At 38.9% G+C, this 23,044-nt stretch overlaps 1 protein-coding gene across 2 annotated transcripts in view; it reads right to left on the bottom strand.

Annotated features, from left to right (window-relative positions):
- Positions 1–23,044, bottom strand: part of PCSK5 (proprotein convertase subtilisin/kexin type 5) — a 670,507-nt gene that overhangs the window by 212,959 nt on the left and 434,504 nt on the right. For both annotated transcript variants that reach the window (XM_089691090.1, XM_089691088.1), the window contains exon 13: positions 10,746–10,882. In XM_089691090.1, the coding sequence (XP_089547216.1) occupies positions 10,746–10,882 (137 nt within the window). The remainder of the gene's footprint in view (positions 1–10,745; positions 10,883–23,044) is intronic.

The following is a 23,044-nucleotide window of genomic DNA, read 5'->3' as shown; positions in this document are numbered from 1 at the left end:
ACCTTGTAGGAAACATTTTAATTAAAATGGAAATTAAACAGCCAAAGTGAATGATTTAAAAAATTTTAAAACGGCAATGAAAAAAAACCCCTCAAAAATGGGCAAAGGTGAGCTGAACGTGCTGGATTAACAACAACATGACTTCTGGTATTATGGTCTATAAAACTAAAGTAAACATTTCCATCCAACAAGCATGGATACAGGAACAGCAGAAGTGTCTTTGACATACAGGCTGTATTTGGCAACTTAGCTTTACCTTTTCTACAAATGGCGGCATAGATATTGGAATTTATGCCACTTATTGCTATACAGCGCTGCGTTAGTTTAACTTACAATTGCGTGGTCATGCAATACTGTACAATAAAATTTTTTCGTTTTTGTTTCACACAATTAGAGCTTTCTTTTGTTGGTATTTGATCACCTCTGGGTTTTTTTTTTGCGCTATAAAAAAAGACTGAAAATTTTTAAAATAACCCAAAATGATATTTTCTGTCATTAAAAAATATCCAATAAACTCAAATTTCATTATAAATGTAGGCCAAAATGTATTTTGCTGTATGTCTTTGGTAAAAAAAAATCCGAATAGGTGTATATTAATTGGTTTGTGTTAAAGTTATAGCATCTACAAATGGTGGTATAGATATTGGAATTTACGCCATTTTTTGCTATACGGTGCTGCGCTACTTTAACTGACAATTGTGCAGTCATGCAATACTGACATTTATATCCTTTTTTCACATCAATAGAGCTTTCTTTTGGTGGTATTTGATCACCTCCGGGTTTTTTTTTTTTGCGCTATAAACAAAAAAAGATCGAAAACTTTGAAAAAAGTGATAGTTCCTCATTTCGGTTATAAAAAATATCCTATAAACTCAAATTTCGTCATAAATTTAGGCCAAAGTGTATTTTGCTATATGTCTTTGGTAAAAAAAATCCCAATAACTGCATTGTATTTGATTTGTGTGAAAGCTATAGCATCTAAAAAAGGTGGTATAGATATTGGAATTTACGCAATTTTTTGCTATACGGCGCTGCGCTAGTTTAACTGACAATTGCGAGGTCATGCAATACTGTACATAAAGCTTTCTTTTGGTGGTATTTGATCACCTCTGGGGGTTTTTTTTTCTGCGCTATCAACAAAAAAGACTAAAAAGTTTGAAACTCCCCCCAATATTTTCTAATTTCTGTCATAAAAAATATCCAAAAAACTCAAATTTCATCTTAAATTTAGGCCAAAATGTATTTTGCTACCTGTCTTAAAAAAATTCCCAATAACTGCATATTCATTGGTTTGTGTGAAAGTTATAGCATCTACAAACTATGGTATAGATACTGTAATTTACACAGCTTTTACTTTCTGACTGCCCATCACATTTCTTGAGGTGCTAAAATACCAGGACAGTACAAACACCCCCAAATGACCCCTTTTTGGAAACGAAACACCCTAAGCTATCTGTTAAGAGGCATGTTGAGTCAATGGAATATTTATTTTTTTCCACAAGCTTTTGGATAATGACACATTTTTTTTTTTTTTACACAAAGCTGTCACTTAAATGATATATTGCTCACACATGCCATGGTTATATGTGGAATTACACCCCAAAATACATTCTGCTACTTCTACTGAGAATGGGGATACCACTTGTGTGAGACTTTTTGGGAGCCTAGCCACACACAGGAGCCCAAAATCCAATGAAAGCCTGAAGGTGTGTAACTTTATTTCACTTCCTCACTACCTATCACAGTTTCTGAGGCCCTGAAATGCCAGAATAGCACCAACCCCCCCCCCCAAATGAAACCTTTTTAGAAAGTAGACACCCCAAGAAATATAATAAGAGGCATGGTGAGTATTTTGCAGATCTAATTTTTTCTCACAAGGTTTTGAAAAAAAAAAAAAAGAAAAGAAAAAAATATGGTTTTTGTTTTCTTTCCTCATTTTCCAAAAACTTGTGGCAACAAACGAGATCTGCAAAATACTAACCATACTTTTTTAAAGCATTTTGGGGTTCTGTACGTGACTAGACTGCCAAAAAGTAATTCCACATATACCCATGGCATGTGTGAGCAATAAATCATTTAATTGACAATTTTGTGTAAAAAAAAATTTTTTTTTTGTCTTTTCCAAAAACTTGTGGTAAAAAAATAAATTCTTCTGTTGACTCAACATGCCTCTCAGCAAATAGTTTGGGGTGTCTACTTTCCAAAAAGGGGTCATTTGGGGGGGGGGGGGGAAAGCCATTTTATGCCCAGCATTACAAATTATTTTAAACCCCCAAACATTATATATATTTTTTAAAGCAGACACCCTAGTGAATTTTAATGGTGGGCTTTTTTTCAGTTATTTTTTTTTATAACATATGGCTATCACACTTCTAATGGTGGGCACACATGAAATGTTCTTTTTTTGTTGTTCAGCCCATGGACTGAACAGAAAAAAAAGAACTGAACAGATTCCTCTATTCACATCGATTGATGTCGATGAAGAAATCTCAGCCAAAATTAATTTTTTTTAAATATATGTCGAAGCATAGGTGCCATCCACCCACTGGCCACCCCAGGCCCCCATGCTTGGGCACATATGCTCTTTTTTAACTGTGGATGAAAAATCTTATCCAGCAGCGCTGCACACACTTACTTATGTATATTCTGAAAGCAAGACCCTGTTGCTGTCAGAATAAACAGATTGGTGCTGCCGCTGAATGGCATTCTTGCAAAGAAAACAGCAATGGTTAACAATAAAACAGTAACAATAAAACAGTAAAAGTAAAACCGTAACAGTAAAACAGTAACTCAATAATAAAAAAAAACCCACTATTTTTGGTTTTTAAATTTTTTTTGTACTTCAACTTTTTATTTTTTGGGTTTTTTTTTTACATTTTTTTAACTTAACCATATTGTAGAGTCTTTTAAAATGTGAAAGCCAGTTTCCTGACTACCTAACATCTTTCGAGGCCCTGTGCAAATATGTGCCCTAAACTGTGCCATGCTGTACCCTATACTAATACTCCACTAGTGTGTGGTAGTGACGGAAGCACTCCTTGAGGCAGAGACCAGGTTGGCCAGGACAGGAGGGACAAAAAAAGCGGGTGTCATGCCTAATTCCATGTCTGCTATAAACACAACATATTTTTTGGGGTGTCCTTTTGGTTGGGGTATCAGGAAAATGCCTCTCATGCAGCCAGCTAACTGTATCTGGGTTGGGGGTTTGGGCCATAGCACCTTCTGGATACAGAAGGGCAATGATGATCTCTTCCTGTAATTTTAGGAAGGATCCACTTCATCCATTTGCTTTGTAAAGCACAAATGCGTTATGTAGAGCCAATTGAAATAAATAAACAGACACTTTTTTGTACCAACGTCTGGCTTTTTGGGAAACCAAGTACGGCTTCATCATCTGGTCGGTGAAGTCCACCTCTCCCATGTTAAGGTTATAGTTGTGGACAGAGTGGCTTCTCAACAACACCAGCTGCCATGGCAATTTGGATGGTCGTGTCTGCGTGAATGGAAGACAGGATGAAAACATCTCATTTGTCCTTCCACTTCACTGTGAGCAATTCATCATTTCTCAGGCAGGCTTCTTCCCCCTTTCTAAGACAGGTATTTACAAGCCGTTAGGGGAAGCCCCGGCAATTAAGTTGCACGGTGTCACATTCGCCAATTTAAAGACTGTACAAATGTTTAAATAGTGACACGCTTGAATAAAAATTGTCCACATATAAGTGGTACCCCATATGGAAAAGGAATGACACCAAGCCCCAAACTATCTTACCACTGCTCTCCATGTAGTCTGGGCATCCGAGGGGCTCCACGTGACTATCTTTTCCATAAATCCGAAACTTATATGTATAGCCTGGTGCCTTCTCACAGGTCTTATACATCTTGACCCCATGTCCAGCATGCTTGCTGGGGAGAAACTGTTTAAATGCAGGGTTGCCAAAAAAATTAATGAGAGACTTATCAATACAGATGTTTTGCTGGGGAGTATAGACATCTGCAAACGTTTGGTTAAGGTGATTTACGAGAGGCCGAATTTTGTGGAGCCAGTCAAATTCAGGATCACCCCGAGGATGACAGAGTGCATTGTCATTGAAATGCATAAATCACATTATATTCTCATATCTATACCTGTCCATGGCAGCAGAGAACACGGGCATATGATGAATTGGGTCTGTGGACCAATACAACCGCAATTTATTTTTTTAGTAATGCCCATGTTGAGGGTTAGGCCAAAAAAAACGTTACATTTGGAAACTGTAATAGGTTTCTATGCAAATGGTCTTGTAAGCTTTGAATTTGGTTTGGAGGCGATAAACTATTGTACATATAAACTGCTTTGATCCACAAGCAATGCACACAAATCTTCCGTGAAAAACAGCTCCAAAAAATCAAGGGGAGTAGTTAAATGTGTTGTTTCCATCTGAATTCAGGGTTGGGCAGTGAATGGGGGAAGTACGGGTGCTGCAGAATTTGGGGGCTGCCAATCAGGATTTGCAAGCACATCCGGAAGGACACTAGGGGCTCTACGGGCCTGTGTGCGAATTCTTGAAGGCTGAGGGACACTACTTGTGCTCACCACCGCACCAGCTTGTACTGCACTTATGGGACTCGCCACGTCACCAAGTGATACTGCAGTGCTGGTATGTGAAAGACAAGGATGTACTAGGCCGCTGGTGCTCGCTAGTTCACCAAAAGGTTGAGCGGCACTATTACTGGCACTCTGCTGCATATGGGAATAATCATGCGATTTTAACATCTCAGGTACGCCTGACCTTAGCAGGGACCTCTTCTCCATCGTCTGAGCTACCTGTCAGGGTGCCGCTGCTGTCTATGGGTTCGTATTCTGAGGCGGATTCGGTCAGTGAGGCTTCCCCATCGCTCTCATCTGACATGCTCAAAATCATGTAGACCTCTTCACTAGAGTACCTTTCGTTGGACATTTTGGCCACTAAATTTATAGGTACCTAGTGCGACTCATGGGAAAAAGAGCACCTGGCTGTCAGGGACTGCTTGAACCGCTACAAAAAAATTTACCTGCAAGTGCTCAGAGATCATGCCTGATTCTGCGAATACTATGGTTTTGTGTGTAACAAGTGACAGTGACCTACTGACACTGAACTTGCTGGGGGAGAAGGGGGGTTAATCACAGGGGCTAGAAGCAGGTGCTGGAAGGTGCCAGGGCTGATCCAGCTAGCAGTGTTTTTGGAGACACTATACTAATGTGAATAGTGCTGATCTGATCAAAGATATTAATACGTTCAGACACTATACTAGCAATGGAGGTGTATTGTGAATGTGAGCATGTTCCTGACAATCAAGGGGTTAAATGAGATGACTGATGTAGTGATGGGCAATCTGATGCTATCTGGGATGGGCACTAACGCTAGCTGAAGTCGCTGGTGACACTAATACAGTGATCAGTAAAAACAAATGTGTACACTGTACTAATGACACTGGTGACAGGGCAGTGAAGGAGTTAACTGGGGGGCGATTAGGGGGTTAAATGTGACATAAATGTGTTCTAACTGTAAAAGATTTCTGTTTTGCTCACATGTATCTGCTTTCTTCTTTCTATGGGACGGAATGTGCCCAGAGAGAGAAGATTTCATCATTTCCTGTACCTGTGTAAGTGTAAACAGAGGTACAGGAATATCTGTGATAGGGCAGGGATCAATAATCAGATCCAGGCCAAAGATCACTAGCCTGAATCTGATGAATGATCTCTTGGGCATCGAATCACGGCACCGCTGGGTCGGCCGACGCATGCGACCCCAACCCGCGGTCACTGCTGGAGCACAAATCACGTATATATACACGTGATTTTGTGCACCAGTGCCGCCCTGTAGCAGTATTTCTGCTATAGGGTGGTGATGAAGCAGTTAAGGACACATCACTGGCATTTGAATGTTTATATTTATGTATTTATCAATTGAGAATTTTTGTCACATTTTTATTTACGTGTGCGTCACTGTCATTTATGACCTGGAGTTTATTTAGCAGCACCCTAGTAGATGAGGATCTTTCATACCACCTTCAGAATGTTTCACACATTTTTAGGAGTATTTCAACTATGACAGCTATTCTATGGTATTTTACATGTATTGATTTATTCATTTATTATTTTTGTGTTAGAATTTAATCACTATCATATAGCATAGAAGGGTTGTGTATTGTAATTAACATTGCAATTTGGCTCACAAAATCCAGCATACCTCCTGCGAATGTGGGGACTCAAGCAGGGAACAATGTTCCAAGTCAGGTCCTTGAAAAGGAACACTGCAAGTCACCCCAGAAATGCTAGTGTATTGAAAGGCGGAGAGGCCGAATTCATGTTGCAGGACAAAAGGAACAATTTAGCTTAGTATACCAGGTAAAAGCTTTGGATAGTCCTGAACCTACTGCTGGAAGCAGGAGAAATTTAATTGGGAAGAGATGACCAGGTCGCTGTACGCAGGAGCAAGGACTGACCAAGGTGGTCTTTTGTGAATAGCATGAATGGCAGCAAGATGCTACCTCACGCTGAAGGCAGAAACAGCGCTCAAAATGCTCACTTGTGACACTCCGTCAAGTGATGTAGCACTGAATTTATCAGTGTTTTAACTTTGAAGACCAATGGAGAAGAAAGTATAATAATGGAGCCCGATGGTTCTAAGAAACATAGCAACTCCTAATGGTCAGCCCACATGCCCTACTCATAAATGAGTCTTCAGAGACTGGGTCATGCCAGAGGCTGCGCCATGACTCAGGACTTAGAGAGTGCTCTGTGGTTCACCAACACAGTACCCAAAGCACCAAAAGCAGAACCCAGTGCCTGAAGGTCATATTCCATGCATGCAATCATTCAGTCTAGCAGGGTCTGGGTACAGCCTCCTAAGCTGTTCCTGAGGACACTGATCCAGATACCCACAGTCTTGATTGAAGAAAAAAATCTTGAACAAAAAGAAAACCGTATAACTATTCTCAGTACAGAGAAGACATCCATCCTCTTAAGACATTAACAAAAAACTGAGATATGCTTAGAATGGGAGAAATTATACCAGGTTGCTCACTGTTTTTTATTTGCCAGTGTCCAAATTTACATGTAGTTGGCAGTTTACCCAAATGTCCCTGAATTCTGTGTCCCTCAATGAGTGAAAAATAAATAGTTGCTTCATAATGCAGATGAAAATGTACAACTTTACATTTTTGGGCTCATTTTTCTTTTCAGCTGAGAATGATTTATTCAACCATGATGAGATCAAATGACAAGAAGCATGGACAGCCAAATACCACAGTTTATTAAGAAAATACTAACTTTCAAACCACTATTTTCACAGGGCAAACGTTATCCAAACTATACCTATACAAACACAAAACTGTTTCCATTAGAGGCACAGATACTTTTGAAAATATTTTTCAAATAATATCTACCCTAGCTAAATCTAGGTTTGTAGATACAATAATAAAGTATATGAAAATATGTCATGTTTATTGCTGTATATTCAAGAGGTTTAAAGGTTATTACAATACTGATCACGTTCAGGATTTATATGAGTAATATTGGTGAACCTTATGTAGCCAAACTCTGCAGCTGTATATTTTATTAATATGTTAGGATGCATCAGTTTGAATGAAGTTTGGCTGCCACATGGGAACTATATACAAAATTAATGAATACTTGAAAAAAATTGTGCAGCAATAATGTCATCAGTCATCTGACATGCTATAAAATATATAAAGAAAAATATTTTGCGCTTAGTGTCTAGTTGGATGCAGCACGCTAAGTGTAGAAAACTCTTTAGATACTTTAAAATAAATAGATGCGCTTCCCTTTAAAATTCATAAACATTAAAGTGCTACTGCTAATGTAAACAATAATATACACAATCAAAATGAACCAAACGCGAACGTGCAAATTAACCACTTTCTCGCCGCCCTATAGCAGATATACTACTACAGAGCAGCAGGAGTGTGCAAAATCATGTATATATATGTGATTTTGCATTTCCGGGAAGGTAACGCATGTGCGCCCTACCATACGTAACCGCGGCTGTCAATCACCGGGTCCCGACCATCGATTACCCGCCGGCGCCCGGTGATTACCGAGCATTTCTGATGGGGAGGAGGACGGTTTTATTTATTAAAAGTTCTCCCTGTCAGCTCGGACAGACTGCTTTGGATGGCTGTGCACAGCACAGCCATCCAAACCAGTGTGCTTACAGTGAAGCACACAGACACCACCCCCTAGTAAAAGACTCCCTGCACTGATCACTGTATTGGTGTCACTGGGGATATCAGTGACACCAAGTTTTTTAGCAAAGACATGTAGCAGAATACATTTTGGCCTAAATTTATGACGATATTTGATTTTTTACATTTTTTTACTGGACATGTTTAACCCCTTGGCACCGCGCCTCCCGGCCCTATAAGGGTTTCAGAAGTCAGGAGGCAGGGCGGGGTTTAGGGTCAAGTGACCGCAGTAACACGCAGTCATGGCAGTCACATGATTGGGAAAGGTCCCAATCGAAAGAAGAGATCGGGACCTTTCTGTGAGCACTGGATGTATGCTGGGAGCGCGCAAGGCGCGTGCTCTCAGCACATTTTTTTTAATAGAAAGCAAATGTGCGGCTGCTCAGCGTCTAGGTGCAGATGCTGGGAGGCCGCACATTTGCGTTTGGCCGGCGCCAAGAGGTTAATAGCAAAAATATTGCCTTTTTCTCAAAATTGTCAGACATTCTTTTTTATAGCGCAAAAAATAAAAACCGCACAGGCGATCAAATACCACCAAAAGAAAGGTCAATATGTGGGAAAAAAAGGATGTCAATTTCATTTGGGTGAACTGTTGCACGACTGCGCAATTGTCAGTTAAAGTAATTCAGTGCTGTAATTCAAACAATGGCCTGGTCATGAAGGGTGGTAAATCCTCAAGAGGACAAATGGTTAACAGTGCAAAAAAAATATTTTTTGTTGTGTGCAAAGTCCATGCACTCTCCTTCCAGCAAATACAAGGTAAAAACAGCAGGTAAATGTATCTCCACATGACTCTTCCACTGAGCAAATAATTTAGCCTCTAACCAGATGGAATTGATCCCCTAAACAAAGGGAGAACAATATGTGCTCAATACAAAAAAGCTACTTGTAACAGCCTCCTTCAGCAAGCACACTTCCCCAGGTTAGATTACAAAGGAGTTGAGTGTAATACTGCCAGACAAAATAACTTTATTTACCAGCCAAATACATACTTACACAGCCAAAAATAACAAAGAGCACAAAAACGCTGCGTTTCTGGGAAACAGCGGGTATGATATCACCAGCTAAGCCCCAACTGACATGTTTCTCCGCCAATGGCATCTGACATACTAGACAGAATACGTCCCTGAAAATGTATGCATTATGTAAAATTATATGACGCTAAAGAACGGGTAAAGCTTTCTGGATGAAATTTTGCTAGTTAAAAATCTAGTTTTAAACAGCAGCTCCAGACATGTAAAGGAAGCCTGTACTGATAGAAATATCTAGGCTGACATTACTGAGCCCATTGTGAAAATGCTAATTGCCTGGCTGTCTTCAATACCCTTTGAATCAATGACCTGGTAAAAGAATGAAGTATGTGAAATAAGAATCCTTAACCTGCACCAAGGTCATCAAATAATTATGTCAGGAAGCCAACTAAATTTTCAAAGGAGAGGTCCGAAATGGCCACATATATAGTTCTTTTAGTTACAGGTAACTGGGCAACAATTTAGAGCATGGTATATTAAAACTGTCATGACTTCATTAAGGGTGCATTCCTACCACTTATTTTTGCATTTGCTCATTCATTTGCTATGGGTCATTAAAAAACAAACATGATTCTTTTTTATCGCATGGCAATGCAACACTGATGCCTGGACTGCAGTGTCTTAGTAATATGTATGTCTTCTGATGCTTGAACATGCAACAAGGTCAGAAACTAATGGATGCACTCCTAAAACACATGCACAATGCATGTGAGTAATGTGCGCCAACATACAGTATGTCCAGGTGCAGGGTAACACAAACATGAAGGGGTGTGCCCAGGGGCGGACTGACAACTCATGGGGCCCCTGGGCAATAGGGGATCATGGGGCCCCTGTGTCCTTGCCCAAACTAAAAAAAGCCTATGAAAAAGGTACCAGGGGCATCTCATGAGGCCCCCTACTGTCATAATAATCTACTTACTTCAATACTTTGACATGTAATATATAGTTAGAGAAAAACAGTTCTGACTTTCCCAAATACTAGTTATTAGAGCAGCACAGTACATAAAGCAGGAGGTGATTAGTAATGGTAGCTGTTGTATTTCTCTCATGATCCTACTCTAAGATCTGGGAGTTCTGGGTGTTTCAACACACCTTTGCATGTTCCAGAAATTCTTGGTGTACTACCTAAAAATATGCTTTTTTGGGCTTCTCCTAAAACTCCTGTTTTTATACACACCTACAACTGTCTAATTTCCCTCATTGCCTCTATCCCTTCTCTGTTTAGACTTTAGGGGTGGGTTCTGATTCCTACTGCTTTATATAGCTAAATGTGTTATAATCTCACTGTTATAGCTTCTTTACAATACCAAGTTGTTGAACACTGTGATATTATGGTATGTTGCAACTTTTTGGAATTTAATTTCCTTGCCTGTTACTGCTATGCAATTTTGTCAAAAATAAGTTATTCGATTTTAGTTTGCAAGTAAAAGGTTTGCTTTAAACATGAGCACAGTGTTAATAACGTATATGAGTACAATAAAAATGTACCTGGTGTCTTGAAGTTCCTCAACTGTGAAGGGGTATCATAAATTTCCAGATTCCAGTCTCCTGAGGCCTTCTCTCCCCAGCAGTGTGTGGTCATAAATTCCCAGTTCTTAAATCCTTCCATGGAATGGTCAAATAGTCTACAAGGATCATAATAAATAGATGTCAAATTAGAAGAAATATCTAAACGTACTTTGACCTACCCTTGTTTAACCGGATATCTAATATTATAGTGAGATCCTTACAACTTTTATAGTATAAAACGTATTTTATTTCACAAAACAGTATATAGTAGATTGGTATATGACTGAACAAGAAATGAGCACTGTAGAAAAAAAAAATGATTCTGTTCCTGTTCTTCACTTTAAATACATTTTGTATCTATTCCCTTCATCTGAAATTTGGAGAAGATAGAATTAAGGGCTTGCTCACACCACAGAAACGCATCCTGGATGCGTTTCTGCGTGCATGTTTTCAACGCATTTTTTATGCATTCAAGTGCATTTTTTCACCCTATTTTTTTCTTCACCTTAAATAATGACGTGCACTTTGGTGCGTTTTCTATTCATTTTACATTACAGTTCGGTGCAGGAAAAATGCAGCATGTTCTTCTTTTATTTTTGAACAGAAACATACTGGTGTGAACAAAGCCATTGGAAATCATACTGTATAACCTACTATCCATACATTTTTTTATGCAGAAAAAAATGCACTGGACTGCATGTGGTGTGAACCAGCCCTAGTGCGCACTACATGCGTTTCAGTGTGCTTTTTTTTCTGCATCCAAAATGCACAGAAAGTAGGTTATATGGTTGTAAATGTCATAGTTCACATCAGTGCTTGCAGTTCCAGTGCATTCCGGTTGCAGAAAAAAAAGTAGAACAGGCTGTATTTTTCCTGTACAGAATTGTACTGGAACACTGTAAAACACATAACAAATGCACCGGAACGCACCGGAACGCACAAGTCCCTATTTGAACTGAAGAGATGGGGAAAAAATGAATCGGAACACATCAAAAACGCACTGAAATGAATCAAAAATGCACCAGAACGCACCAAAAATGCGTAAAAAAAAGTGCATGCAGAAACGCATCCAGAAGGTATTTCTAATTTTAATATATAATAAAGCATTATCTAATTCATTTACATCTCATTGTTCTGCATAATGGACAGTCAACAGACAGGTATAAACCACTATTTACTGAAATCATTCATAGAGACCATATTTGAATATTCCAACCACACATCTGAGACTGCATGTACGGAACTGTTTACCAAACTACAAACATGTGGTGTACTGACAAGAGCTTTCATGCAAATTACCATTTCTTCATGTACGTTTGGTTCTATATTATGAAAAAATAAGAATTGCGAAAATACTACCTGAAAGAACATTTGATGGGTAAACTGAAACACTGAAAATGTGTTATATAAACACTGTACAGGTTTTTTACACAACTCCGTAATTCAACATATCTTGTATATATTATTTATACACTGATGTGGACATAAACACAGCCTTGCATACATTTCAGGTAAAAATTATTTGGTTGAAAATGGTGATATTTTGTCATAATTGGCTTAACTTTGTGCTGCTGGACCAGCTGCCTGACTGCCGGCATAGAATCTAAAAATAAAGAAACTGATACTGGAGGATTGGAAGCAGGGAGTTTGCTTGTAAATAAATTCTTTCAATTGTTGTCATCAGGTCCAGTATTGTAACCAGCCCATATCTGGCTTGAAAGCTTACTCTTAAGCTATCAAATTTACAATTGATATTTTTTTCCACGAATGGCAAAGTGAAAGATGATTCTATGAGTACTGTGAACTGTGGGTCAACAAAATGAACCTTAACAGTTTAGAAATGGGAATCTACATAATAGGGTGACTCAGTCTGTGTAAGATCATCAGTACTGTTCAAGCTTAACTAATAAGGTAGGGCAATTAACAATAATGATGCTCAATCCACAGCAACAAAGTAATTACAGGCCAACATTTTAGATCAGTAACCAGTAATCACTTTGCACTTCATGAATATCTAAAACCAAAAACAATAACATAAGATATTGCAGATTAATAATCCTTAAATGCGGTGGCTGCATTAGTTTATATATGCTATTTCACTTATATTCACCTGGTGATATGGCTAATAAACACATCTCTGGCTATGTTAGTCCTCCACTGTACTTATGAAGAAGTAGCATAGCCACCCTTGAATACAGCATTGTCAATCTGTGGGGAGGGTAGAGTTAGATAGACTAGTAGATTTAAATGGACAATACATAAGTGACTAACAAATTAAAGCCCAATTCCCTCTAATAATATTTAAAGTCTAACTTCAGTCAAAAATTAAGTCCTGATAGATCACTTCAGGCTGGTCCATTTTTCAGGTATAGCTATGTACAACAATACAAAGAATACAATACAAAAAATACAAATACTGTTTAAAATTCAGAAATATACTGTTTCACCTTGATCTGCACATGCTCAGAGGTTACCTATTTTTGGCACTGTGCCTAAAATTATAGCCACTAAAGGCTGACCAGCTGACAGACAGATCACAGATCAGGGGTCTACTAGAATGATCCTTGCTTTGTGAACAGTTCTAGTTTAGAATGGATCTTTACTTTACATTTACAATGATCATATCACTGTACAATTACTCCTTTAGTTGGTACTTTATTAGAACCTCTGGTAAACAATTTTTTCTTGTGTAGTTAAAATGCATTAAATCCAAACAGGGACTTTTTCATTTGTCTTTAAACAATGCCTTTTTATTATGCATGTTGCCTTCTATGATGTGTGTGTAAATAAAAAAGGAGACAAAAAAAGGGAAAAAGGCAAGAAGGAAACAATAGACTGCTTTGGGTCAATGGGCAATAGCAGCTTGCATGAGAGTAGTGCATTACTGTGCGTTGTGGAGGGCTGCCATGCATATGCGTTGCCTTTGTGAACTGTGGTGTCAACCTAAATGCACTAATGCACATAACCTACACTAATGTGTATTTCTTTCTAACCTGCATTTGACCTGCTTCAAGGCAGCATCATCTAGCTTTAATCTGCTTTTACATTCTCGTTGACTTATAATGGGAAAGAAGCAGTTCTAACACAAATAAAAGCCTGTGTACACAGTAAGGTTACTATTCATCCTCTCCAGGAGTGTTTTATGGAGAACCAGCTGTGACGGTATCTATACTCACAACGATGTGATAGTATTAATACTCCCAAATATTTGAAAGAGTCAAGGGACCATTGAAAGGGAAATGTATCCTGGAGGAATTCCTGTTTGTTGAGAGGTATATTTATTAGAACAACACTGGTTATTGATTAATGAGACATCAAAACAGTGAGATTTGCAGGCATTGATTTTAAAGTAGCTAAGAAAGCCAAAAAGCTCCAATTTCCAAAGAACATAATCTTTGGGTTGGAGATGTAGAGTAGAATATCACCAGCAAAAAACAGATTATTTTTACTGTTTTCCCTTTATGCCGATGCCTTAAAATGAAGAGTGATCTCTCATTAGCCAGGTGCTTCAAGGCTATTATGAAGAGCAAAGGTGAAAGGGGACATCCCTGACCTGTACCGTTTGTTATATGTACTGGGGCGGATAAGAGGCCATTAACTCTTATTTGTGCTGTGGGATAGAAATATAATGCCATCATTTTTTGTATGAAAGGTTGTGGCAGTCCCAAATGTTTCAAGCCACTTTAGAAATGCCCAGTTAAGATGATCAAACGCCTTCTTGGCGTCTAGAGAAAGGAGGCAAAGTGGTATCTGCTGCCTTTGGGAATGGGAGATAAGGGATAAAGTTTTACTGGTGATGTCCCGTGCCTCATGTATGGGTACAAAACCCACCTGATCTAAATTTATCACAGAGGGGATAAGGGACTGTAACCTATCTGCTAATAATTTTTAAATTCTAAGTTTTAGGATCCACATTGATAAGGGATATTGGATGGTAGCTGGAACATTGTGTAGGATCTTTCTGATTTTTGGGTTTTAAAGTAATTTGTGCCTCCTGGGACTGACTTGGAAAGAGACACGTATTAAAGATGGAGTTTAAATTAAGGTTCAGGACAGGGGCTAAGGTGTCTTGAAACTCTCATAGGCCTACCTCTCGGTAGGCTATCCCCTCTTCAGTCTATCATGAATGCCACTGCCAGGATCATCTACCTTGCCAATCGCTTAGTGTCTGCCACCCCTCTCCGCCAGTCCCTCCACTGGCTTACGATTGCCCAGCGAATTTAATTCAAAACACTAACAACAACATACAAAGCCATCCACAGCACTGCCCCAGGCTACATCACCAATATTATCTCCAAGTATCACCTAAACCGTCGTCCTCTCCGCTTCTCTCATGATCTGCTCTCAAGCTCCCTAGTCTCCTCTTCCCGTTCGCGTCCACAGGACTTTGCCAAAGTCTCTCCCGTCCTCTGGAACTCTCTGCCTCTATCTGTCTGCCTGCTATTCCATACTCTGGCTGCCTTTAGGCGATCCCTGAAAACTCATCTGTTCAGGGAAGCCTTTCATGCCTCCAAATAGACATTTATCACTTCCATTAGTTCATTGTTTTCTGTGTGTCACTGTAGTTTCCCGCATTTATACATGAGGAAACGTCCAGGTAACTGCACATAGTGGAAATGGGCCCTTATGTTATAATGGGGGAGATTTACTAAAACTGGATAGTGCAAAATCTGGAGTAACTCTGCATAGAAACCAATCTGTTTCCAGATTTTTCTGTCAAAGCTTAACTGAACAAGCTGAAGTTAGAAGCTGATTGGCTACCATGCGCAGCTGCACCAAATTTTGCAAGCTCCAGCTTTAGTAAATCAACCCCTATGTCTTACAAATGTAACAAGCTTTACATCGTTAGCTTACAAGTTAGAAGGTTAAAATAAAACCTTGCAGGGAAGCAAATCTTTATGCTTAGTAAATCTTCTTACAAATAGAAAATATATTAATCAAAAGGCATATTACATATTAACAAAAGGTTTAACTCTACATACTGAGCTTCCACTATGTAAGACTTTAAAATCTAGAGACTATGACCACTGAAGTACTTCATATCTGAATTTAGTCAGAACAGTAAACCCTGCTTTAACAATTTATCCCTAGGCATTTTAAATATGAAGGTGAAGAAAAGAAATATCAGAGGGAATAATTAACATGTGAAGCCCACAGGCAACATAGTGAAGCTTTTGATAGGCCACTAATAACACTGCTAGAAAATAAAAGCTGCAAAAAATCAACTTATTTGAAAAATGTCAAAAATACAGTCACATTCTGTGTGATTGATACCCCTTCTCCAGAATATTCCTGTGTAAATGATGGCTTCCTACAAACAAAATGAAAGCCAAGCTTTATAAGTGGTATTTACGCATTATGCTAATAAAAGAGAAGATTAGCATGGGGTTACTAGAACAACATTTATATTTCCATTTATAGTTGCTGACCTGCCTTGTTTCTATTCACCTAAACAGCTGTCCTTTCTTGGGGGCTTTGCTATGTGCCTCCTTGAACTGCTGGGGGTAGCACGAAAGCTAACTTTGCTTTAATATTTTTTTCTTGTGTAGAACCCTTCTAGGTAGGTTGCAGAGCTTTACCTCTTTTGCTAAGCTCTGGAAATAAATGAATTACAAAGTGCAACTTCTTTTGCAATATAAACAATCTATTTGCGTTTAGTAAATCAGCCACAATGTCTTATTTAAAGTGGTTCATCGATCCAAAAAAAGAAAATACAATCACAAATCCTGTAGCTGCTGCCTTTTAATAAAAGGACTCTTACCTGTCCAGGGATCCATTGCAATCCTCACCCAGGCTAGTTCTTCACTAGTCTCAGGGTTCCGAAAGCCAGAATCTTTCAGTGTGGAAAGCTGACTGTGGCAGCTTGTGGCTTCACAGATGGCTTCCTACTGCACATATGCAAGCCACACTGCACTTTGTGAATGGTCCCGCAGCCTTCAAGGACCTGTGAAGCATTCTAGAAAGCTTCAGGGGAGGAGAGAGGGGAGCTGAACTTCAACTCAGATTGCCTAGGTGATCCAAGCAGAAGTGGGAGCGGGTACCTGTCAAAACTAGGTAACAGCTCCCCGCAAAAAAATTGTATGCCAAATGTGGTAGAGGAGGTGGGAAGAGGACTTAAAATGGAACTTCCCCTTTTGAGTGGAGTTCTTCTAACTTTATTGAGCAGAATTTCACTTAGAAATGACCGTATGTATAAGACATTATGTGATATATAGTTACTGTGTGAACTAGTTTACTAAACAGAACCCAAGAATGTGACTGAATGTACAAACAGAGGCACAAAATAAATGTCCTTTCCATGCTGTACAGGGGGTTGCTATATCCAACTAATCTAAGGGGTAACTTTAAACACCAGTGAACTTGGTATTAACCAAACATTCAGTGCACGTATATCTTTCAGGAGCATGTGTGTTAAATTAAAGTTATTGATTTACTTGCAGAAAATGTTTGATATATGCAAAATTAACTGTTTTAAATTATAACTAAAGGCAAAACCTTTTTTTTTTGTTATGGATAGTGAAGAGGGATTAGAACACCTGTCAGCTTTTATTGCTACCTGTGTACCTGTTAAGGAGATTCTCCCTCTCTATTTATCCTGTTTACTATTGTCATTGAAAGTGAAAGTAAAGAAAATCCCAAATTTTGGGTTGTCCCCAGAAAAGTAGTAGCGAGGAAATCTTCCAATGGGGACAATAGTTCTGGTGACCTTAAGGCGAAGCTCCACCCAAAAGGGGAAGTTCCGCTTTAATGCTTTGTCCCCCGCTCCCCATTAAGGATTGGCACCTTTGGGGAGTTGGGGGGGGGGAAGGGTACCCGAATTTGACAGCTCCCACTTCTGCTGCAATCACCTAGGTGATCAGAAGCAGAAGTTGTCCTTCCCCCCTCCCTCCCCGTAGTTTTCTGAGACACACGACAGGTCCCAGAAAACTACGGGGCCATTCACAAAGCGCAGCCCTTCTCGCGCATGCGCAGTGGGCACCCGGCTGTGAAACCGCAAGCTGTCACAGCCGGATGCCCATACTAAAGATACTGGCGCAAGGGAGAGAAGATGGCCAGTGAAACTAGCGGTGGTGATGACACCGCTGGACCGAGGGACAGGTAAGGGACTGTATTTTAAAAGTCAGCAGCTACAGCTTTTGTAGCTGCTGACTTTTTCTTTTTTTCCTATTTCAGCTGGAACTCTGCTTTAAGAGAATCCCTTAATTTGCAGGGATTTCCTCTCACTTCCTGTTTGGCTATTTACCAGGACGTGAAGGGAGATCTCTGAAATAGGACACAGATGGTGAAAAAAAAATCTGTCAGGGGTTATAACCCTCGCTTGCTCTATCCAAAATGAAAAAAAAAAAGTTTTGCCTATATTTCTACTTTAATGCCAATATTTCTACAATAAATATGCCCCTATGAGTAATTCCAGCAAGATACAGTATGTGGGACCCACATTTTAAAACTACATGAAACAAATGCCTCAGCTATGTATGTTTTGCATATTTGTAGTGGAACATAATATACATACAAAAGATAGAACCATAAGGTAATAGTAACTAACTTCTGGGTACTTCTACCTGTGCCAACCAGTCTAATCAACATAAGAAGGTATGTTAGTCCTTTCCCACTAAATACACCATCTTTATTGTTTAAGCTAAGCACTGAATTATCAAGAAATACATTCGAAAATTAGATTAAAATATACTGTATTATAGAATGTATAACCATACCACAATGATCAAAATGGTCTGTTACTGGCAAAAGACAAATAAATATGCACTTCAGCTGTCAATAAATATCATGCATGCTATTTATTTAAAACCTTGCATTTGCCTTGGAATAGACAGCAGTACTTTCTCAAAATAATTTCTCTTTAAGATTAACCTCCAAATTTACTGAAAAAAACGTAAGGCTAGTGACATGACATTTCTTTCCAAAAGTGGAGGAACATGGGTCTTATTACTAGTTAACCCTGTCAAAATGCTAAGAGAAAGTTGTGTTCCAAAGTGGTTTATTTTTTCCCTGCAGCTGACTGCCGACACTGAACTAATTATTTCCTCGCAATGAGAAGTCCAGCAAATAAGATAAGTACATGTATCTGTCCACCTTACTTGCATACTAATCACTTCCATAATAGACCTAGGCAGGCCACAATTATTATTTGCTGGCACAAAGATCAGAGGCTATTCCACAACTGCTGCACAGGTATGCAAATACCACTGCATGCTATGTTTATATTTTTTCAAATCAGGATTTGTAGAGTAGAGTACACTATAATTATCTGAAATTTTTTGTGAATAGCAGGTGCATTTAAGAAGTCAGGTATTGTTTGCAAGAAAATCCCCCAATCTAAAACGCTATGCAACTGAAGTTGCAATAATTGTTAGCTGTAAAAATGTTTTAGACAGTGTCTAATACTGTATATATTCACATTACATTCTACAAAAACAGCTTGAAAAAATAGGAAATTTACCAAAAAGCCAACATCACAATAAAGTAAGAGTTTCCATAGTTTCAGGACTGCAATATGAATGTGGCTTAAAAAATACAATATTTAGATTATGTGAAAAAACGCAACATATAGGAAATATTTACACAGATGGCTTAGCAAATGTAGGAAATATCTCATTTATTCAATACTTATGTACCTACAAAACATACGGCATATGGTATGGTCACATAACAATCACACCTTGGCTTAAGAGAACATTCAGAAGTAACTCTAAGAATCAGAAACTCTCATTTATTTATTGTTGCTGACAGCGCAATTTTGGACATACTGGGATACCAATGTATATCGTATTCCCAGGCATCACTAGAATTTCACAGCAATAACAATAATCTCTTAACTGTAGGCCGCTGAATTGTCTGCTTAACCATTTACTGCATGAAAAAGCATCATAGGCATGCACACAGGGTGTGCTCAATGTGCCTGGGCACACCCTAATCACCCCATTTGCATTAGCATTATCACTCTGTGTGCTGCTGGGGAAATGGGAAACGTCTCCTACTGAGCAGCTCTGCTTATAAGAAATGTGCAGAAGTATTTCTCCTTCACTCTGAATCTGCAGGCAGGGAGATAATGTGTCAGCAGGAAGAGTGTATATATATATGTATATATATATATAGTATACATGCATGTGTGTTTGAGCTTTATTGGGCACACCTTAATGCCATAGGCTGTGTACACCTTTGAGAGGCATCCAATTACTACTACTATTCTTGTTGATGAGCCTTTGGTCAGAATTGTTGCTTTTCCTACACAAGTGTACAAGAATACAAAAGCAGTTTAAAGTACTTCAAATGCAGGTCAGATAGTGGTCAACTGCACCTGTCAATGTCCAGAGTAGAACTAAAACTTTCAAATATACCTAATGGGGGACACCAATTCAGGGGGTACTCACAAGGCCAAATGAAATTACTTAGACACTATCCTACTCACTGTCTCTTTATCTATTCAGGCCCCTCTCATTCCCAGGCTCCTCCAGGCCCCCAGGATTCAATAATACTAGAGTTATTTCAATTATGTGCTACCTGTAAATTGTTAAAAACTCATTAGACATTATTGAATTGTAAAACACAGAACAAAATATAGAGATACCAGTCATTTTATCTTTGCAGGCAGTCTCTTGAGCTCTGCCCACACTGTTATTTTATTGCAGAGCAATGTTGAAGTTAAGGAGATACATGCAGAGGTTGTCTTGAGCAACTGCTTTTCTGCATTGAAGCAACCTATTCTATTCATTTTTTTTTAAAGATCTAAAGATGAGTTTAGAGCTCAGCAGAGCTAACTGTGGTGTGGTAGATACTTTAGGTTTACTTCTGTTCAGTCACCAGATGGACTGCTTTTAAGGGGGGAGCTTCACAGTGTCAGCTCACCTCACTGCCATAAATGAGAGCTCTAGCTACGGCCTTGGGTCTTTTTGCCTCTCAGCTCTATTGCCTCACAGATGTACTGCTGGGGCTGGCTGAAGAGAGCAAACAGCTGGCTGCAATTTTTCAGACTAATCACAAAAGGAAAACAGAGCCCAGGATCACTGGGCAGACTCTGCTTTCTACAAAAAATGTAATGCTTTCTTATTCAAGTTCTTTAGGGCTTGCTTACATTTGTGGTTGGGGGTATGGTGGTAACAATTTAAGGTAGAGCCGTGTTTTTGCTGCCCCTCTTAAAGGTGTACACCCTTGCTGGGTTCAGCAGACAGTACCTCCACTGGGCATGACTCATTCAAGTGAATGGGGCCTTGACAAAACCACCCTGCAACCATGTGTAATATATTGTGGTTGAAGCATGGTGATGTGGCTTTTTAAAAGGTTTACCCTTTTACGACCGCATAACACATATGTGTCATCCAAGAAGTGGGTTTTAAAACAAGCGTGCTCCTAGCACTGAGACTGGGCTGTCGGGGACCTAAGGGAACCAGGTCCAGATCACATGATTGTTGTGATAGCCTCTGATTAGCTATCACAATGATCATTCAATCTGTAGCCCACACCTGTGTTGTTTTTCCTCTGTGCAGAGGATAAACAACACACTCTTCCTCTAGCTAGAGGGCATGCCTGCAAAAATAAAAATTATGCTTGTTAATAAAAAATGATTAAACATTAACTAGGTCATAACTTGGTCAAATGTAGTGAGTGCTTAGTGGCAGTTTAGGTGTCAGTTAGTGTCAGTGTGTCAGTTACTGTTAGTGGCAAAGTAAATATCAGTTTATGGCAGTTAGCGTCAGTGTAACTGTCAGTTAGATGTCAGTATAGGTGTCAGCTGGTGTTAGTGTCAATTAGAAGCAGTGAAAGGGCAGTTAGTGTCAGTGTGTTTAGGTAGGACAAAAAAACAAAAAGCGTAGTATTGTTTATTGGCCCTAGCTTAAATTTTATAATAGAAAAAAATCAGGAGATATCAAATAACATTTCCCACCAGATGAAAGGCCAATCTATTAAAAAAACTAGGTATAATCCACTTAGATATACTAAGTAGCTGCAAAATATATGTACAGTTATACTAACACATGTCAAAGTTGTAAAATTGCGCATGGGTGTTTTGACCCTGGTCATGAAGGAGTATAAAACAGGCAGTGAAAAGATGACATATCTTGGCTACTCAACACCTCTGAAAAGTGATCCCTCGCTTTTCAGAGAGGCGGCACAGTCTCTTACACATCTAAATTTGGCCTTATACTACTAATCAGCAGTAGTTGTGGCAGCGTGCCTCCTCACTGCCTGTCAAATGCCTCCTAAAAGCGCTCTGAGTGTGGACTGCTTTTCAGAGGTGTGGCATTCCATTCTGCAAGTGTAATTAAGGCCTTAGGCTTGCAGAAGCACCATAAAATAAATGGTTATCAGCACATTAAAAGTGTAGTTCACTGGTTATTTACCTATTGGGTTTACTCATCAGATTTCAGTAGCGGGTTTGAGAAGAATCCACAAAAAAACCAACTACATCTTATACCATCATTGACAAATCAGTAGATTTAAATTGTTTATATAGAGAAAAACATTATTTTTTTTGAAACATGCACTCCATTTAAAGCTCCACTTTGATTTGATAAATAAACATCACATAAAAGTAAAAGATTATGTTTTCTGACCAAAGGAATTTCATGAATCCAATACATCTAGACTGCAGCATTTTATTCAGCATAGCATTGGACATGCAAAGACAGCCAGAAGGAATTGTCACAGAAAAGGTAACTGAAAATAGATATCATTGTTGCTGTTCCTGTCAAAGAAGTTTAATCTCAAAGTATGAATGAAAAATGAAAGATGGTTAGTTTGCTCAGCTAATATTATAAGCTTCGGTTGCACTATGTAAGTTTTCTGCTGTGTATTTTAGCAATATACCATACAGTGCCTTGAAAAAGTATTCATACCCCTTTAAGTTTTCAACTTTTTGTCATGTTACAACCAAAAACGTAAATGTATTTTATTGGGATTTTATGCGATAAACCAACACAGTGGCACATAATTGTGAAGTGGAAAGAAAATCAAAAAATGGTTTTCAAAACTTTTTACAAATAAATATCTGAAAATTGTGGCGTGCATTTGTATTCAGCCCCCCTGAGTCAATACTTTGTAGAACCACCTTTCGCTGCAATTACAGTTGCAAGTCTTTTTGGGTATGCCTCTACCAGCTTTGACATTTTTGCCCATTCTTCTTTGCAAGATAGCTCGAGCTCTGTCAGATTGGATGGAGAGCGTCTGTGAACAGCAATTTTCAAGTCTAGCCACAGATTCTCAATTGGATTTACCTCTGAACTTTGACTGGGTCATTCTAACACATGAATATGCTTTGATCT

This window comes from Staurois parvus, unplaced genomic scaffold, assembly GCF_062004578.1.
Source record: "Staurois parvus isolate SC_StPar_1 unplaced genomic scaffold, SC_StPar_1.0 ptg000549l, whole genome shotgun sequence".
Lineage (NCBI taxonomy): Eukaryota > Metazoa > Chordata > Amphibia > Anura > Ranidae > Staurois > Staurois parvus.
This window is presented reverse-complemented; position numbering and strand designations above follow the sequence as displayed.